At 44.3% G+C, this 18,348-nt stretch overlaps 1 protein-coding gene across 1 annotated transcript in view; it reads left to right on the top strand.

Moving 5' to 3' along the window:
* The window catches only part of LOC133009248 (membrane-associated guanylate kinase, WW and PDZ domain-containing protein 2-like), a 69,768-nt gene that overhangs the window by 49,506 nt on the left and 1,914 nt on the right, over positions 1-18,348 (top strand). Inside the window, exons 8-20 of the mRNA XM_061076688.1 lie at positions 325-446; positions 1,096-1,278; positions 4,564-5,090; positions 6,422-6,587; positions 11,967-11,998; positions 12,941-13,133; positions 13,246-13,361; positions 13,786-13,978; positions 14,484-14,723; positions 15,403-15,588; positions 16,309-16,624; positions 17,266-17,485; positions 17,828-17,971. Of these exons, the coding sequence (XP_060932671.1) occupies positions 325-446; positions 1,096-1,278; positions 4,564-5,090; positions 6,422-6,587; positions 11,967-11,998; positions 12,941-13,133; positions 13,246-13,361; positions 13,786-13,978; positions 14,484-14,723; positions 15,403-15,588; positions 16,309-16,624; positions 17,266-17,485; positions 17,828-17,971 (2,638 nt within the window). The remainder of the gene's footprint in view (positions 1-324; positions 447-1,095; positions 1,279-4,563; positions 5,091-6,421; positions 6,588-11,966; positions 11,999-12,940; positions 13,134-13,245; positions 13,362-13,785; positions 13,979-14,483; positions 14,724-15,402; positions 15,589-16,308; positions 16,625-17,265; positions 17,486-17,827; positions 17,972-18,348) is intronic.

Raw genomic sequence — 18,348 nt, 5'->3', positions numbered from 1 at the left:
TTACTCTTAGACCAAGTAATTCTATTCACAGTCAACATAGGAAATCAGTGTTTTCAGTTCTTTCATCTTCTTCTGCTCTGGCTCCCGTGAGCTGGGAATAACATGAGGGCACCTGACTCAAAGCATTGAGGAATCTTTCCACCCGAACACGTGTAAAAAACCTCACAGATGATTCATGGCTGAGTCGAGCTAACACACAGGTGTATGAGGTTATTTAGTAACACTGCAGGCAACATTTTTCTGAATGAGCACTTTGACTTTTGGGTTTAAGTTACTGAAATCGAAAGGCCCTCCATTATTTGTAATGATTCACTATATTTTCAGTCACATCAATCGAAGGACTCAGTTCGAGAACCCAGTCCTCGAAGCAAAGAGACGCCTGGAGCAGCAGCAACAGATGCAGAGCCAGGGACTGTCCGCTCTACCTTTGCCCACTATATACAGAGGTACATGTGAAGCACTTTAACAATATGTGCAGTAATAAAAACATGCTGACATACTCACTCAGTTGCACAAATATGAAAATGCCAGGACTGCATAAAGGGCATGCACGGCACATGGTCTCCAGGGCACAAAGGACCCTTGAAAACTCATGTGCTGAAAGATGTTTAAATTGTTTGTTCCTTTGTCTTTACAGATTTTGTTTTATGTTGAGCATTGTGCAGTTTTTCTTATTTTCCCAAAATATGTCAGAGAATGGGGAGTTTCATACGTATTTGATGGGGCAGATGCACAATGTTACAATGTACAGGGTCGAATGGAGATTGCTGGCAGTGCGGGGGACAGAGAACATGCTCGCCCTCGGGCCCCGAGTGGGCTGATCCAGGCACGCATATGAGGTCGTCCTAGACCAGTGCTTCATGTACTGCTTCATATGAGTGAAACTGCAATTCAAATGACTCAGCTCATCAGGGGATTTAAGAAATGTGGTCTTATTGCTGTTGTCACATTCAGATGACATGTGCAGTTAATTAATTCAGCACTGAAAGATAAATATTAAAGAAATAATTTGACTCACCAAATGTTGATGTACGTAGTTCTCACAATGTCGAGGAAACGAAAATATCACAATATCCAAATCCTCTCTCCTCACAGAGAAGCCGTTATTTACAAGAGACCCGACTCAACTGAAGGGCACCTTCCTGTCCACCGGCCTGCAGAAGAGCAACATGGGATTTGGCTTCACGATCATCGGAGGCGACGAGCCGGACGAGTTCCTGCAGGTGAAGAGTGTGATACCAGATGGACCTGCCGCTCAGGATGGAAAGATGGACACAGGTACTTATGATTATGTCTGCAAAATTTCTACAACTGCTTGAGAAATATATTAAAACTCAAACAAAAAACAAGCTGTCACTGCTGATACTATAATTGTGTGTTCATAAATGCTTGAGCAGAAACTCATCCTTCTGGTAATAATTTCCACAAAAATAATTAACTGCCAAAGCAGATCTAATGTAAAGACTCTAATTTAATTCAAGCAGGTTTTTATGTGTGTGAGGTGATTTCTGACCTAAATGCCAGCGGAGCACAACAGTCCAGTACATTGTGTGTTATTGTGAAGTTCTGGCATCAACAGTTAGATATTTCTTACCCTAAGCATTAGTGTGTCAGTAGGTTTTATAGTTGTAGCCTCGGAGATGTCACACACAATATAACATTATGTTTGTGTCTTTGATATATTGTCTTCAGGGATTTAGTGACTTATCGATTTCAGTTTAAAAATTCATTATCATCATTCATTATCAAATTCATCCTCAGGTCGTTAGTTTTCCAGAAGTAGTTTGGAGCGGGTTTATTGTCCATCAGGAGATATTAGGCCTCACATATGTTTTAAGCTGTTTCCCTGCAGGTGATACAAGTATTGCCAGATGTAGTTCACTGCCTCAGCGTCACTTCAGACTTACTAACAATAATAGCAATAACAGCAGAAACAGAATCATAAACCAGTTGGTGATATTCTGTTGTCTTGAGGTCCTGCAGAGTTTTTTTGGTTGTTTTCGTCCAAATTAAGCACAGATCAGCTTCTCCTCCGCTTCACCCTTCACCGATCCAAGGGATGGACACATGTGGATGGACAAACAACAGTCAAAAAAAAAGGCACATGAAAAACCTTCTTTTTATAATAAAACTTCTAAACCTCTTCTTCCAGCTGATGTTTTTGTTGCAATCGTTTTCTCTTCAATCCTTTGATTTCTTCACCATTTTGAATCTTTTAAAGATACAACGCAACGCAGAGTTGTTTAAATCCCCTGAAAATAATTTCTATCACTAATGTAAACAAAATTGCAGCGATACTCACGATGCAAATGAAAAACCGAGCGGTAGAGGTTTCAGTTTCCCTGCAAACATCTATTCCTCTTGAAAGAGAACATCATTGGCCATCGGTGGCATATTTGGGATGCCCTATATTTGTGCCTGTAGCACCGTGTGTCCCAGACAAGGACTCCAGTTTCCTCTCAGCGCCCTCTCTGCCCTCTGTCTGTGCAGCACAACACTCTGCTTCTGTTAAAGAGAATGAGAGGAGCTCATTTCTTGGGCCCTGACTGATTCCAGACTGTTGCCACACAACAGCTGCTTCATTAGGAGAATCATTTCTGCTTTAGCTGTGTCACTGCAGCTGCACCATCGGTCACAGAATTATCAAAAAACATGTCATACAGCGAAAACATGTTTGTACTTTGATTCCTAAAACCAAATGACTTTTAATATCCGAACCGTGGTAATACGGTCTAACATGGCTTACCTCTCGGGAGGAGGGTGAGGTGAACCTGATATTTCTGGACAATTACCAGTGGATCCCTGCAACATACCAGCATGTTTTCATAAACAATATCCTCCAGACGGACATCAGGTCCAAACCTGCACATTTACTGTATATTTTCACATTAAAGTCACAGTAAGTTGGAGTCTCAGAAGTTGGGAGGATTTGCTGGATGAGGCTTTAAACGAGTTCCTCTGTGAACCACTTGGCCGTTTGTCTGGCACGACTGGTGTCTAAACTGCTCATTTAGAGCTAATTTCAGAAATGGGAATCCTCCGCTTCTCTGAGCTTTTATGTCTCTTCCCTTTGTCTTTTCGTTTCTCTTTTTTATCTGGAGTCCATCTCTTTCCATTTTATCTCCATCTCCCTTTTTCTATCTGGCTCACCCTTTATTATGCTTTCTTATCTAACCACGTCATCTGACACTTCCCCCTGTTTCCCGCCCAGGGCTGGGTCTAGGCATGGGCAAGAGGGGGCCTGGCCCCCTCAAATAAATGTTGTGCCCCCTCAACCTAAATCCCAATTTATAATAATAATAATATAATAAAGCACAATGCCCCCTCAAGATTTGTGGCTGCCCCCTCATACATGCCTGTCTAGACCCGGCCCTGTTCCCGCCTCAATATATTTTCATCTCCCTTCTCTTTCTACCTCTTTAGTTTTTCTCTCTTCATCCCTCTATCCTGGTCTGTCAGCCCCTCTCTCTGTCTCTGTTCTGATTTCTCTCTCTCTCTCTCTCTCTCTCTCTCTCTCTCTCTCTCTCTCTCTCTCTCTCTCTCTCTCTCTCTCCCTCTCTCTCTCTCTCTCGTCCCTCTCTGCTCTGTGACATTGCCAGAGCTGCTCACACACACATCCGTGTTACGCACATTCCCACTGACACACACAGGCGTAGTCACACTGCCACATACGGGCACTCGCTGGCTGAGATTAGCTGGCCCGCTTGAGCTGTGCGGCATTGCTCTCAGGGATTGTGTAGGATTGTGCGTGTGACATGTCAGGGTGTGTGTTTGTCTGTGTGCACGTGCCCATGTGGAGTGTGTGCGTATCTGCATGTGCGAGAGAGTGTGCCTCCAAAACTGTGAAATAGAGGATTTGAGGCAGCTGCATTTGTCATGGGGCTGTGACTTTAAAGCAGAAATCCATAACTTTCCGCACATTCAAACTACAGCAGAGATGACAGAGTATCTATTGTCGCATTTGTGAAGTTCTTTCACCCCGTTGCGATTGGATTGCAGCAAAAACGTCAACGGGGAACCAGTGAAAATGAATAGAAATGTACGATTTAGTGAAGTGATGGCTTTAGACTGCCAGACAGGGCGGGTGGGACCTGACAAATCAAACTTTTCTTACACACAAAGATCAAACATTTTCTCACCGCCAGATCTTTAGAAAATGCATCATCATAATGCGTTGTGACTGTGCAGATCCATGCAAATATTTGAGCTGTTAATGATAAGAGGGTCTCTGTAAATGCCTGTGTGCACCAGATGGTTGTCAAAGTCACAGAGACGCTGACCCCGTCTCGCTTCACCTCTCTGTCTCACACCTACACTTGTAGATCGCCTGCAGTGGCAATGCACGGTTATTATATTCCTGTGTGATACTGAAGAGGGACAGTGTGTTTCCTCCGTGCTGCTGCCTCGTGTCCCGCTGCCGCAGAGATGTGACATTAATGGCAACAGGAAGTGACAAGTTGTATTTTTGCGGCACCGAATGTTTACGCACATGAACCACTGAGAGCAGATGATGTGGTCTGTGTCACGTAGTGTGACTTTGTCCTTGCTCTCCTTCCTCCTCAGGTGATGTCATCGTCTACATTAATGACATCTGTGTGCTCGGCACCACGCACGCCGACGTGGTCAAACTGTTTCAGTCGGTACCGATTGGTCAGAGTGTGACCCTTGTGCTCTGTCGAGGTTATCCTCTTCCTTTTGACCCTGAGGATCCCAATGCAGCAGCGAGCGCCTCTCTGACACCCATTGGCCTGGAGCACCGCCCCCTGGTGGTGAACGGCCGCGGCAGCTACGACCCGTACCTGGAGTACCTGTCCTTGAGCTCCCAGCTGCCTCCGCAGGCTCTGGCCCAGGCTGGGCATCACCCCGGGGACACGCATCTCGACGGCTCATCCCTGCCGCCCACCACACCCGGCTCAGCCTCGGCACTCACGCCTCATGAAGACAACGTGTCCATGGCCTCCTCAGGAACTGCAGGGGTTGCCGGGGCAACTGCACAAGGGGCAGAGCTGCTGACGGTTACTATGGTGAAAGGAGCGGAAGGATTTGGGTTCACTATTGCTGATAGTCCCACTGGTCAACGAGTGAAACAGGTGATGTACCAGGGACTGTTCTTTCACTGAGTAGACACTGATTAGAGAAGAAATAAGAGGCTTTAGAATAGTTTGAATTTGAATTGTATTTCACTGTCTGTGTCTCAGGATGTGAGCAGTGGAATCTCAGTAGTCAGCTAATCCCAGTATTTGAGTTGAGTTATACGTTAAACTTGTGGCAGAGTTAAAACAGCAGGTCAAGGCAAATTTAATCAGCTAATGCAACTGAGAAGAAAGAGGCTGAGATAATATGAAAATCAGTTCCGCTTGTGTTGGATTTGCTTGCTACTACCATTGTGATGAATGTAAACTGTACTGAAGAAGAAACACTAATGGTCTGAAGATTAAGAACACCAGTGTGTTTCTGATTTGTAACTTTAGGTCACCAACGATTGAAAATAAGCTTTTTACAGCGATTGAGAAATTCATAAATTCACAGTTTTTTATGCGGCAATGGAAGCAATTGAATCCTACAGGTGTCCCCAACTTTGATGGCTCCAAAACTCTGCCTGCACAAAGGCACTGTTGGAACAAACTGTTTGTATATCCTCTGATGCATAATTAGGACAATACTGTACTGCAAGTAAATATAAGTAAGCTGATTTGGGATAAAGTGAACAGAATAGGAAAGAAAGCGACCTGTAAGTGAAAAACCTGCATTGAACCACTGCAACCGTTGAAGGTTGAACTATCTAGACTGTTTTTTTTTTCATATATATTTGTTGAAGCATTGTAGGCAAAACACCACGAGTCATGTTCGGCTGCGTAATGAAGATCCATGATTTTCTTATAATTTATGTGCATTCATTGCAGAAACACTGAGACATTACCCAGGGGAAAGTTATCTTATATTTTTGCCCAGTAGTTCATAGAGTAAAAACTCCTCACCTGTGTACTTGGAGTCCAGGCAGTGAAGAACAGATAAGCTTTATTGTCCCAGATGCTATTTCTCATCCCTGCCGTATTTACTTATGTAGTAAAACCTCTCAATACATAAAAACTAAACATCTGTCTTAACACGTAATTGCTTTATGCTCGACATTCAAGACTTATTATTCTTTAAACAAATAAAAACTCTGCTTACGGGAGTAAAGTAATTGCACTTTAAACTATCTTGAATGAATGATTGGTCTATAAACCTTTAATCAGTATAACGTTTCTTGATTGATTTTTGAACCAGTAGATATAATTTAATATAAAATGGCTTTATGAACCAACCATAGATAACTGGTTTGCAGAATGAAAATGATTAATTAATATCTCTCAGCACAAATGAGATCAGGGAAGATGAAATTGACCGTGGGTGGACACGTCCTGCTCCTGTGCTGCAGGTGCTGGACCCCGGCTCCCAGGCAGCCTCGGGGCTGATCGAGGGAGACCTGATCCTGGAGGTGAACCAGCAGCCGGTGGCCGCAGCTGGACACGGGCGAGTGGTGGAGATGCTGAAGGAGTGTCCTGTGGGAGCGGAGGCAACGCTCCTCATACAGAGAGGAACAGGTGAGAGAGAGGAACTGTTCCCTTCTTTCTTTTCTCTTTGTTTGTCTCCTTGGTTGTTATTGTATACACTTCCAATACAACTTCACTCTTTCCGTTTATCATTCTATATTTTGTGAGACATATATTTTAAATGTTGCCAAAGTTCTGAATCAAAAGTTCAGACTTCAGATTGAAGGCTTGGTTCCAATGTTTTCTTTCTATATGTTACTCGCATGGATTCATATATTTCTGAACACGGCCCATTTTTCCAAAACAGTCAAGTAGTATTATTGGCTTTAATATACTCTGGCATACAAATAACCAACAGTGCAGGTTCACTGTTCAGCAATAAAATGTGCTTCTATATTTCCTGATATTCTGTAAGTTGTTCACACATTTACAGACTAGAGCCACTTCTCTGTCACATGGTCAGTGTGTAAAGTCATAATATTAACTGAACAGACATCCCACTGGAATCTGTGTTGCTGTGGATGTTCAGCCCGTCCTCTAATGTTCCACATCGGGTTTGGGCTTGAACATGTACTGATGGATTTAGCCATTTCCAATCAATTACATTCAGTTTCTTAGCTACTTAGTTTTATAGTCACTGGTTAGATGATGAGGAGCACCTCATGCTCAAGGATAAACTTGTCTGGCTGTCAGTCAGAAGAAAGGTGACTATTGAGGAGGCCGGAGCTGATATTGTTTCAGTCAGACGCCTCAATGACGATCTGTGTCACAGACAGTTTGACATAAATAAGGACTTTTTATTGAAGTGTGACTAATGCAAAACTACTGTAGTGGAGTCCCAGAATAAAAAGGTTCAAACAAACACATTAGATCCCATTTAGTACCTGCTGACACTCCTTGATCTATATTTGTCATTAGCTGTGGTAAAAATAATTACAGTACGATTAATGTCAGAGTGCATGTGGCATTTCTGCACCTTTTGAAAGACCAAAATAAAAGTTGCAAACATAAAGAAGGGTCCAGTGCAGAGCGACTGTCCAGCTAAATATAATCTGACTTCGGATTGAAACCGTGTTGTTGGGGATCTTCAACCCCAGCTGCAGCTTTACAGGAGCGAGTCGAGTGGAGCTGACAGTCAGAGAGATTCTGATTATGATCATTTTGAAACCTGGTCTATTTTTGAACACTTTCATGTAATTTTATTCAAGTCTCCAGGTGACATTTTATTTTTGGGATATTTAACAGTTTTGAAGGTAGGAGAATAATTTTGCCCGAGGAAAAACTGCACAACTTATCATATTATGTCTTGAAATAACAATAGTGATTTAATAAAAAGTGTAACAATCCCGGATTGTTGTACAGACCAATCGTTTCTGTGTGTTCGTAGAGAGAAATATTAAACTTCAATTTTTACCTTGGGGGAAAATTGGATCATTACAGCAGCAAACAGCCCTGGATACTTTTACTACTAGAATTTTGAAAACATGGTGTTATCCAATGTATTTCATATGTGCTGACTCATGCAGAGAATACACAAAGAATACAAAGCAGATGTGTTAGTGACTGTTGTGTGTGTGACACCATGTTTTCTCCCGTGCTGCTTTAACCCCAATATGTCATTTATCTTTTCTATTGAAGCACAGAGGCTTGAATATGGGGAAGTGTTGTATCATAAAGCAGCTGAACATGTAAGAGGCAGTGGAGCTCTGGGATGAGAAGCAGTTACATTCCCACTGGAGCCACTCCTGTTCAAAACAAATGAGAGTGTCCCACTGGCAAACTGAGCCGGTTGGCATGATGCTGTTTGGCTTCATGTACCCACTGAAATCCAAACTATGAAAAGATGAAGCTTTGATTATAAAAAAAGCATTTTTACAGTTTTCTGAGTACAAATGGTCAGTTATGATGAGATGCGGGATCACGCACAGCTGCTGCCAAAAAGATCCAAACGCACATTTAAATTATTAATATCTTTGATTCCTCTGGAACTGCTTCATCTTAAACCTGATTTTAAACAAATATATTGCTCTCAGTTTAAGCTCTTTGTGTATTTAGACAGGGAAATTCAAGACCAGGGTTTTTCCGTAATGCCTCAGGTTGAATCTCTGTAACAAACCGCTGCACTGACACAAGCTGCTCCTCGCCACCTGCAATTTTCCCCTGCACACGTTCAGCTTTTTACTTTCCTCTTGAAGTGAATGAGGCAGAAGACCACATGCCCTTGGTCTGAGAATATAACTCAAAATGGAGTTTTTAAAGTACCTGAAAAGTGGAATGAGAGCAGATTTCACAGTGGGGAAGTTTTAAGTGCAGGGTTCTTGTAATATTGCCAGAGCGCCATGGAGTGTGGCCATTGTCCCACTTCTACTATGTCCTGAGAGCTTGGCCACCTGCAAGGAAATGAAATTGCACACGTGAACGTTTTATTTGTTTGACATGTGCTCTCGCTCTAAAAAGTGTTCTGGTCACAGGGTGAAATATGATTTGATAATTACCTATAGGCTGCATGTGCTGCTGAGCCCATGGCCATCTGACATACACCTACACACACACACACACACACACACCTACACACACACACACACACACACACACACACACACACACACACACACACACACACACACACACACACACACACACACACACACACACAAAGATAACTCGTCCTGCGGTGATTTATCACTTAGATGTGAGTCCAGAGAGTCTAACACTGTCTCTTGTTTGGCCTTTTAAAAAGACAAAGTTCACAGTTTCACCTTTTGCTTTCCACGAGCCGCCCAGCAGCTCTTTGTTCAAGTTTTCATTCTCATTTTGTCGTTTCACTTTTGGAGTTCCTTTGCATTGTTGCTGAGATGATAACAAAGCAATAAGGAAGAATTATAGAGCATCTCAGGTTGAATTAATTAAGCGATGCAGATGTGAAAAACAACATCAATAGCTCTCAGTGATGTTGGAACACCAGACCATTTGATGCCAGTGCTGCTGGGTGTTTTTCTGATTTTATGCCAGTCCTGTTGTCTCCACCCGACACAGCATTATAAACATGTATTGGAGATGAACTGGCAAAGTGCTGTTTTATGCAAGTGAATTGATTGTGTTTCGCATGTTGTTCAGTGAATTATTCAATCACCTTATTACGTTAAAGCTAATACATTCTACTGAGTGTGATAAGCAGCACAAATGACTCAAGTGTTTGCAGCAGGAATAGAAAAAGAATACATTGTGTGTGTGTGCTGCATATGCGCATGTTTGTGTGTGTTGGCAGTGAGCAGCAGTGAATCTTATGTCCGTGCAGAGCAAACATCTGCCACCTGGTGGTTAACCTTTGCAAAGACACACACATGTTTCCCTGTCAGATACGTCATTTAAATGGGAAGCTGAAATCTATCAAAACGATCAAGACAGAGGTCCCACAGGGGCTATCGGGCTGTTCCACCAGGAACCTCTCTGGCTCTATGTGTGTGTCTTTCGCCTCCTTGTAGGGGGAAAGAGGATAAAGTCCACTTCTCTGACTCATATATGCAAAATATCAGGAAGGATTAAGCCTGTTTGAGGTTGCAGATGCAAGATATCTTTGCAGAGAACAGAAATCATGCATCCATTGGAATTCAGGAAGCACACATGACTGCAAATATGTGACTGGGAGCATTGGTGCTTTGTGTTACAGACAAGGTGTTAGACTTCTGCTGAATGTGTGACTGTGTGTGTGTGTGTGTGTGTGTGTGTGTGTGTGTGTGTGTGTGTGTGTTTGTCTCTGTGTCTGACTGCTCCGCTGTAGCGTGGGCTCTCTGCCAGAGTTCCACTGAGCTCTGGTCGTGTTCACAGCTCCTTCCCGACATCCCAATTTGAAGTAGAGCCAACCACAGACTGGAGACATTTTGCTCGACCAATAAGGATGCAGATCATGGCAACAAAGAAAAGGTTGTCTGGCTACACGAGCCAATCAGGCGGATCTGAAGGCCTTCCAGGACTCAGCAGGCTAGTCTGTGACTGCGGCCTGCCAGACTGCCTGACTGCCTGACCACTGACTTTGAGAGAGAGACAGAGAGAGAGAGAGAGAGAGAGAGAGAGAGAGAGACGCCACGTGAAACCTGTCTACCAGCCATTCAATTGTAATTCATCAGCGTGCATACGAGTGCACTACACATCCGGCACATATGTCAATGAACTAGATTAGCATTTAAATTAAGCTTTAATGCATCCATAAGGATGACGCTCCTTTTAGCATGAGTGGACAATTGCCTGGTAGCTCGCACTCATTCCAGTGTGTCATTAAGGAATGTTTCATGAGAATGAGTTATTAGAATTCCTTAACAGTGTCCCTGAAGGCCTGTATTCCCTGCAGAATCCGCTTATTACTCCCAACTTCCCTCAGAGCGCTCCCTCTGCTGCTGCCACGGTGCTAAATCATTTCAGCACCACAGACAGCTCTCCTCAACCCTTCCTGGTAGTAACAGACAGGAGGAGTTTTATTCCTCTCTGCTTTTGATTATAATTACCCGGTAGTTATAATTAATTGAGTGGAGGGCTAAGGTTAAAAAGTGTGAAAAAACAAAAAGTTAAGTGGTGTAGGGACTGGCAGAAATGAATTTACTTCTTCATCTTTTCGTCACATGGACTGGAAGTGATGTGTCATATGTCATTCTCCTCAAATCTCCCGTGGCTCGCTGATTTCTGGGCCGTTGCCAAGTGCCAATCTCACACATCTAAAAGAGCAGGCAGATGTTGTTTGAGAGATTTCCATGGATATATTGAATCCATTCCTCACAAATCTCATAAACCAAATAATTTTTTTATATATATGAATTCTCCCAAGGATAATTTACAAGCGTCCAATCTGTTAAAGCATTCATCAGCGGTGCAGCAGGAGACTTCTGTGCATGATGAATGTCTTTATGTATTTCTATCCACATGTGTAAAGATTCAGACTTAATGTTTACATGAGGCAGCGTTCGCATGTTTCCCCCTTCACGTCTAACTGGGTCTCAGCAGCATAAATGTAATGAATGTCTTTGATTCAGTTGAATCACAGGGGAGCCGTGCTGATGAGATTGTTGCATAGTGCTCCCTGCTTTCTACATGCAGATAAAATATGACCTACAGAGATAAGTGTGTGTGTGTGTGTGTGTGTTTGGGGGAGGGGGGTCCTTGTTTTTGCCTGCAGCTAATGATGTAATTATGTTGAAAACAAACGCAACGACCAAACCCGTTCAGGAAAAGTTACACAAACAAAGTCAAAACAGAAGAATATGAAACTGAGTATTTTAACACTCGCATTTGCAGAAACCTTTTCACAAACTGTAGCTTCCATTACACATGTTTTTGTTTGTATTATTCAAATTGTCTGTATTTTGGTGTTTGAAAAGGAACTGATGGATCATTGGCGTTTGCTCTCTTTCATCTGTGTTTTCTTTCTTCCTCCCTCAGGCCACATCTCTCCATGGAAGGCGCCCAAACAGGTATAATGATTGAACCCAATGTGTGTCCGTGTGCTCGCTGTGTGTGCACTGTGTGTTTGCTCGTGTGGGTTTGTCCGTCTGTGATTAGTTTTTTGAAGCCAGGAAGTGAAATAGCAGTTTATAGGATCGTTGTTGTTGCCTCGGAGGTATTTGTCTGCTGCTTTATCGTAAAATGAACCAGTCTCTCCTGACCTGAGCTCCTTGGTTCGATCACATCAGATCTCGCCAGATGGGGAAAAGCTCCTCAGATTGACACTCACACTGCACCTGTTACCACTCGTACAATCAGCAATCATTCATGATATTAGTCAGAATATTCAGACATGAAGAATCTCATCTAAGTGAGTAATCATCAGACCTTCGGGGAAAAATGTTTCACAGTTTACGTTCTACGGCGTCAAAAGCTCCAGCACCATGAGTCTTAAAGTGTGTGGGCTGGAACAAGTGAATTAGCTTAGCGGACCTAGGAGAGCACGCTGATGAGTGAGGAGGGTGAAGTAGCTCAGCCACAAAATGCAGGAGCTCGACTCTAAAGCCCTCTGTATGTAAGAGTGAGTTTAAATTGTTAAAAGGGATGTAAATGCATTCTTATATCGGCTTAACAAGCTGTTTTACTTTATTGCAACTTCCATTCATGTCCACGGCTGCTTTACTTGTATGAAAAGCTTGAAAAGAAGATCATACAGTATAGGTCGGTCCTTTATAACGCAGTATTCTGTTGTTCAAGTGGGAGGTGGCGTCAGATTCCAACTCTCTTTTTAGAAAACGGGGTGTTTCATGTCTTGTTCTTGAAGTGTCACATTTGAACCAATAGTAACTTGTGTTAGAATACATGGGGATTAGGGTTCTTCTGTTCACCTCCATGAACTGAAGAACAGTTGTGTTGGTGCACTGTTAAAATGGGATCCCATATCTTCTATTAAACATCTCTTGTTCTTGTAGTTGACGGACCAGTGGGACCCACATGGCAGCCCCCAGGCCAGCTTGACCGGTCAACTCTTGCCGCCTGGCACTTCGTTCCCCAACCAGCCGCAGCACCGCACTTCTGTGCCTGATTCAACCGAAGGCTTCGACCTCAGCAAACCTGACCCCTATGACCTTTATGAGAAGTCGAGAGCCATCTACGAGAGCCGACGTAAGTATAGATCCTTTAGCTCATGGTAGAGGGAGCGTTCTGTCGCGTCTCACACAGCAACACATAGCAGGGGGTGAAATTAAATGTAAATGTCTGCCTCTCTGCGTGTCAGGTCCAGAGTACGAGGAGGTGGAGGTGCACCTGCTGAGGGAGAAGACTGGGTTCGGCTTCCGTATCCTGGGGGGAGACGAGGCCGTGCAGGCTGTGAGTCCGGACGCCCGTGACAAGGCTCGTATGGGACGGGCTGGACCACACACACCTCATACACACCAACCTGCACTTAACCTCATCTCACACTCTTCATCCAGTTACAGTTCACACAACAGACATGACATCCATCCACACACACACACACACACACACACACACACATACACACACCCTCTAACTGCTCAGTACCTCCCATACTGAGGTAAAGCCTTGCTAACGTGTGCAAGTGTCCACCAGCATGCAAACTGTGATTCAGAATATAGAATATAGATACATAGAGAATATGGCTGCAGAATATTTGGAAAGTGGAAAAAAAAAACTTCCACTCATCCAAAACGACTCTAAGAAGCTCGATAAAGAAATGATTGTGTGATTTCCCTGCGTCTCTGTCTCGTCCCGCTCGCCTTCCTCTATGCTGCTAATATTGATTGTCTTTGAACAGATTGTTATTGGCGCCATAATAGAGAACACACCCGCTGAGCGTGATGGGCGGCTTCAACCCGGGGACGAGCTCATTTCTGTGGATAAAAACGTGGTTGCTGGGAAACCGCACAAATACGTGATCGACTTGATGCACGCAGCTGCTCGCAACGGTCAAGTCAGCCTGACTGTGAGGAGGAGAGTGCAAATGCCTGGTGAGGACAAGTTTGATCTATTTATTTTGTTTGCTCTTTTTAGTTTGTTCACACTTTACTAAGCCTGGAGAACATGCTGCACATTTCACTGGCATCAAGTGGAAAAAAGACGACTTGGGCAGGACACACATGCTGACAATCTGTGTGTGGGATCTGCGTGTTCTTCTCACCCACACATATTTTCTGCAGAAGTAGATCACACTTCTATCCTTTGTTCCCTGTGATTAGAGTAGCTGCCTCTGTGGTTTGGGTCTTTAAGTGTAATACAACAGTGATGGCATGTGGCAGACACACAGACTTAGACCTCTACAGAGAATCCCAGCTGCAGGGGCAGAAGTGGGCAGCCCTGGAATTTCCTCGGTGGCTACATCTTGAGCTGCTTTTAAAAATGAATAAATAGCCTCTGTGAGTGAACTGATTGTGTTTTACAGTAGCACAGATGCTGCCTTCGCTCGTCCTCTCCCCTCTCACGCTTCCTCTCCCCTCTCCAATTCCTCTCCTCCAGGTGAACTGTGTCCTGTGAACGGCCGCAGCCCCGGCTCAGTGTCGACACAACACAGCTCTCCACGCAGCGACGCCGCCTCGGCCTCGGGCCCCCCAGCCATCGTTGCCCCGGCTGCCACCTCTCCTCCAGAGGGATCCGGGCTGCAAACCAGTGATGTGGTTATTCACCGCAAGGAGAACGAGGGCTTCGGCTTCGTCATCATCAGCTCCCTGAACAGACCGGAGAACGCCGCTGTCATCAGTGAGTTGCCTAAAGCTAAAGATTAGTAAATCTATGGAAATCCTAATCGATACATGATGTCTCTGTCGGTCTTATATGTGAGAAAACCGTTAAATATTAAACATTTAGTAAAAGCACTTATAGGAGATCAGATTGTTTTTCTCTACTCTGAGTAAAACAGGAGTACAACTCTAATACCCATTGTGTCTGCTTTACTAATAACCTGTGGGCTCCGGGTCCCCTACCAATTTATTTACCTGAGCAGTGTTTCTTATCCCGGCCAATAGATAAAGAACTTGCAGTAGCCGAGGGCTGAGCTGTTTTTTGTCTTGTATTTATTTAGTCCCAAATTGATCTTAATTCAAAGCAAAGTTAGTGTTACTAGTGTTAAATGGGTCTTTATGTGGTTAGACTAAGTAGAGCTGCTGTCAATCAGATTGTGGGATTCTTGAGTCAATTTGGAGTAATACACACGTGACAGGAACATCTATCAAACTCAAAGAATATTGATATGAATTTTCTGTTTTCTGTAACTATTCTTGGCAATAAAAATATATTAAGATAAAAAATAAAACTTGACATTAAGGTTTGTGATAGAGCTTAAACAAACATATTTGTATCTGAGGAAAAACTGTTGCTTTAAAACTGACTCTGCTGTTTCCACATCTTTCCTTCCCCTCGTTTCTGTCTGTGTCTCCAGCTGTGCCTCATAAAATAGGACGAATCATCGAGGGCAGCCCTGCAGACCGATGCGGGAAGCTGAAGGTGGGCGACCGGATCCTGGCTGTGAACGGACAGTCGATCATCAGCATGCCTCACGCAGACATCGTCAAGCTCATCAAAGACGCTGGGCTCACGGTCACGCTGCACATCATTCCAGAGGAGGGTAAGTGTCTGAGGGATTGGCAATGTAAGTTTTTAGTGGCTGCTTGCTTAGGTTCGTCTTTGTACTTGAAGATGAAAACTCACTGAAGTCAATAAACAGGATGTATTTTATTTTGTTTGGCCAAGGTGAAACTTTATGTGAAATATTCTGAGGTAAAAAATAGCCAAAGCAAATTTTCATGAATTTGAAAGAACACAAAGTTCAGCACGGTGAAGTTTCTGCACAACACTTTTTTCAACCTTGACCAAAGACATTGAGCAACTACGAAGTTTTCTAATTGTGTGTTTTATAACAAGGTTTATTCAGCAGATAACGCAGTCATTTTATGGTTTTGTATTTATATAGCGCTTTTCTAGTCTTGATGACCACTCAAAGCTCTGTACAGTACAGTTTTACATTCACCCATTCACACACACATTCATACAGTGCGTCTATCCGCAGCACTTTGTTATTTTATGGGGGGCCATTCAGGGTTCAGCATCTTGCCCAAGGACACTTTGGCATGCAGATGGGTCAGACAGGGGATCGAACCGCCGACCTCGAGGTTGGAGGATGACCACTCTACCCCTCAGCCACAGCCGCCCGAATATTTTATCAAATATATTCCTACAAAACAAAAATTCCTGAGCATCTCTTTCAAATTGTTCTACATCTCTACACCTTCAGAGGCTGATCTGTTCCACCCAGGTGAACTCTTGTCTGACTCTCTGTCCCTCACAGGTTCTCATTCTGGCCCCGGCTCCGAGAAGCAGAGCCCCATGACCCAGAAACACAGCCCTCAGACCCAGCCCAGCCCTGTAGCCCTGCCAAGCCAAGGAAGCATCCAGCCCAGCCAAACGGCTCCTCAGCCGGGCCAGACGGCCACGCAGCCAGGTCAGGCACCTGTCCAGCCCGGCCAGACACTCACTCAGACCAGTCAAGCAGCGACGGGCCCTCCTGCACCCGCAGCCTCCCAGCCGGCACCAGCTGGATCCCAGCACAGCCCGGTCAGCCAGCCCTCCGGCCTCCCTCCACAGCTCTACCTCCACGACGGCAGGTAAGAGGGACGTTCTTGTCGGCATCCAGCAGGAGCGTTTTGTGAGATTTGCTAAACAGTTTGTGTGTCTCAGTGAAAGGAGAGAGAAGCGGGAGGTTTTAAAAGGTGACCGACATCAAACAGTGTGTAGAGATGAGAGTAGGGCCCCCCCCCCCGTACTCTCAGTCTCAGGCTGGTTTCAACTTTGTTGCGTAACGCCACTTAGCTCTTACAGTGTCAGTGAATAATTTACTGAAGGTATCTCTTCTATAATGCAGGAACCCAGCGATCAGGCCCAGTTCCGTGTCAGAACTCTGAAAGTGTGAGTGCATGTGAGTCAGATCAAGACACTGAGAGCAGCACTCCCAGCGCTGTGGATTTGTGCCCGTTTTACAAGTGGGACCTTGATAAAAGTCTCAAAACAGAGAGTGATATTTCCATCCTCCTGCTGATGATTCTCGTCGCCTGCTCACACTCACTGATCCTTACGCCCTCGTCCCTCTCATGGGAAGCTGTTCTGTTAGCGTGTACATATCCTGTAGATGTCCTGGGGATGTGAGGTTGAGTTCAGTGGGACATTCAGGTCCTGTGTTTCTTTAAAACATCGTCGCCCTCATGGCACAAGCCTCTCCTCTCATTTAGCTCTGTTTTTACCCTCACAGGTCAGAAGTAAAAGCCAGACAGGATGTCAAACCTGACTTCCGCCATCCTCCGTTCACTGATTACAGGCAACCTCCGGTGGATTACCGTCACCCGCCGGTTACCGATTATCGACAGCCTCCCACCCTGGACTACCGACACCCGCCGGGTCTGCTGGACTTTAGACCACATCCTGCCGCAGCACAGTTCCCCCTGGGGCTCCCTGCTGACTTCAGACCACAGGTACAGCTTCGCCAACAACCATCTGCTTAAAGGGATAGTTCACTGAAAACTGAAAATTCACCCATTATCTACTCACCACTATGCCGATGGAGGGGTGGGTGAAATGTTCGAGTCCACACAACACTTCACCCACCCCTCCATCGGCATAGTGGTGAGTAGATAATGAGTGCATTTTAATTTTTTTGTGAACTATCTCTTTAAGCTGACACTGTTTTAAGCAGGAACTCTACATATCTGTGTAAACACAGAGGGGAGCGTGTCTGTGAGCCTTCTCTTCTCCATGGTCATATACTGTTATTTGCTCTAGGTGTTGTTGCATGCACTGTACGTTTTGTTCTGCAGGACTACGATTACTTCACAGTGGAGCTGGAGAAAAGTGCGAAAGGTTTCGGCTTCAGTATCCGCGGAGGCCGAGAGTACAAGATGGACCTGTTTGTGTTGCGCCTCGCTGAAGACGGTCCTGCCATACGGAATGGAAGGATGAGGGTGAGGAGATGAAGATGAGACCAGACAGTTATAAAGTTAAAATGCTCTTTGGGAGATGATTACTGTTGGTTTGGTTGAAGATATGAAGTGTAATAATCCAGTCACGTACATGACAATGCGTCTAAGTTTGTAAATCTTGACGTCTGACAAAAATAAAATCACACATGTCCTTGTGTTATATTTAAGTAGATTTAAAGATGGTGTAAAAGTATAACGATAAGTATTCCATCTCAATAAGTATTTTTATCTTTTAAAAACACGTCTGTTGTTCCTCTGCTCTGCTTCACTTTTTCCCGTGGTAATTCAGATTTTTATTTTACTGTCTGTCCTTCTCTCCCTTGTGACTTACATGCTAGAGAAGGAAGAGAATAAGTGCA

This window comes from Limanda limanda, chromosome 8, assembly GCF_963576545.1.
Source record: "Limanda limanda chromosome 8, fLimLim1.1, whole genome shotgun sequence".
Classification (NCBI taxonomy): domain Eukaryota; kingdom Metazoa; phylum Chordata; class Actinopteri; order Pleuronectiformes; family Pleuronectidae; genus Limanda; species Limanda limanda.
Note: the sequence above shows the minus strand (reverse complement) of the source record. Positions and strands in the feature narration are given on the sequence as shown.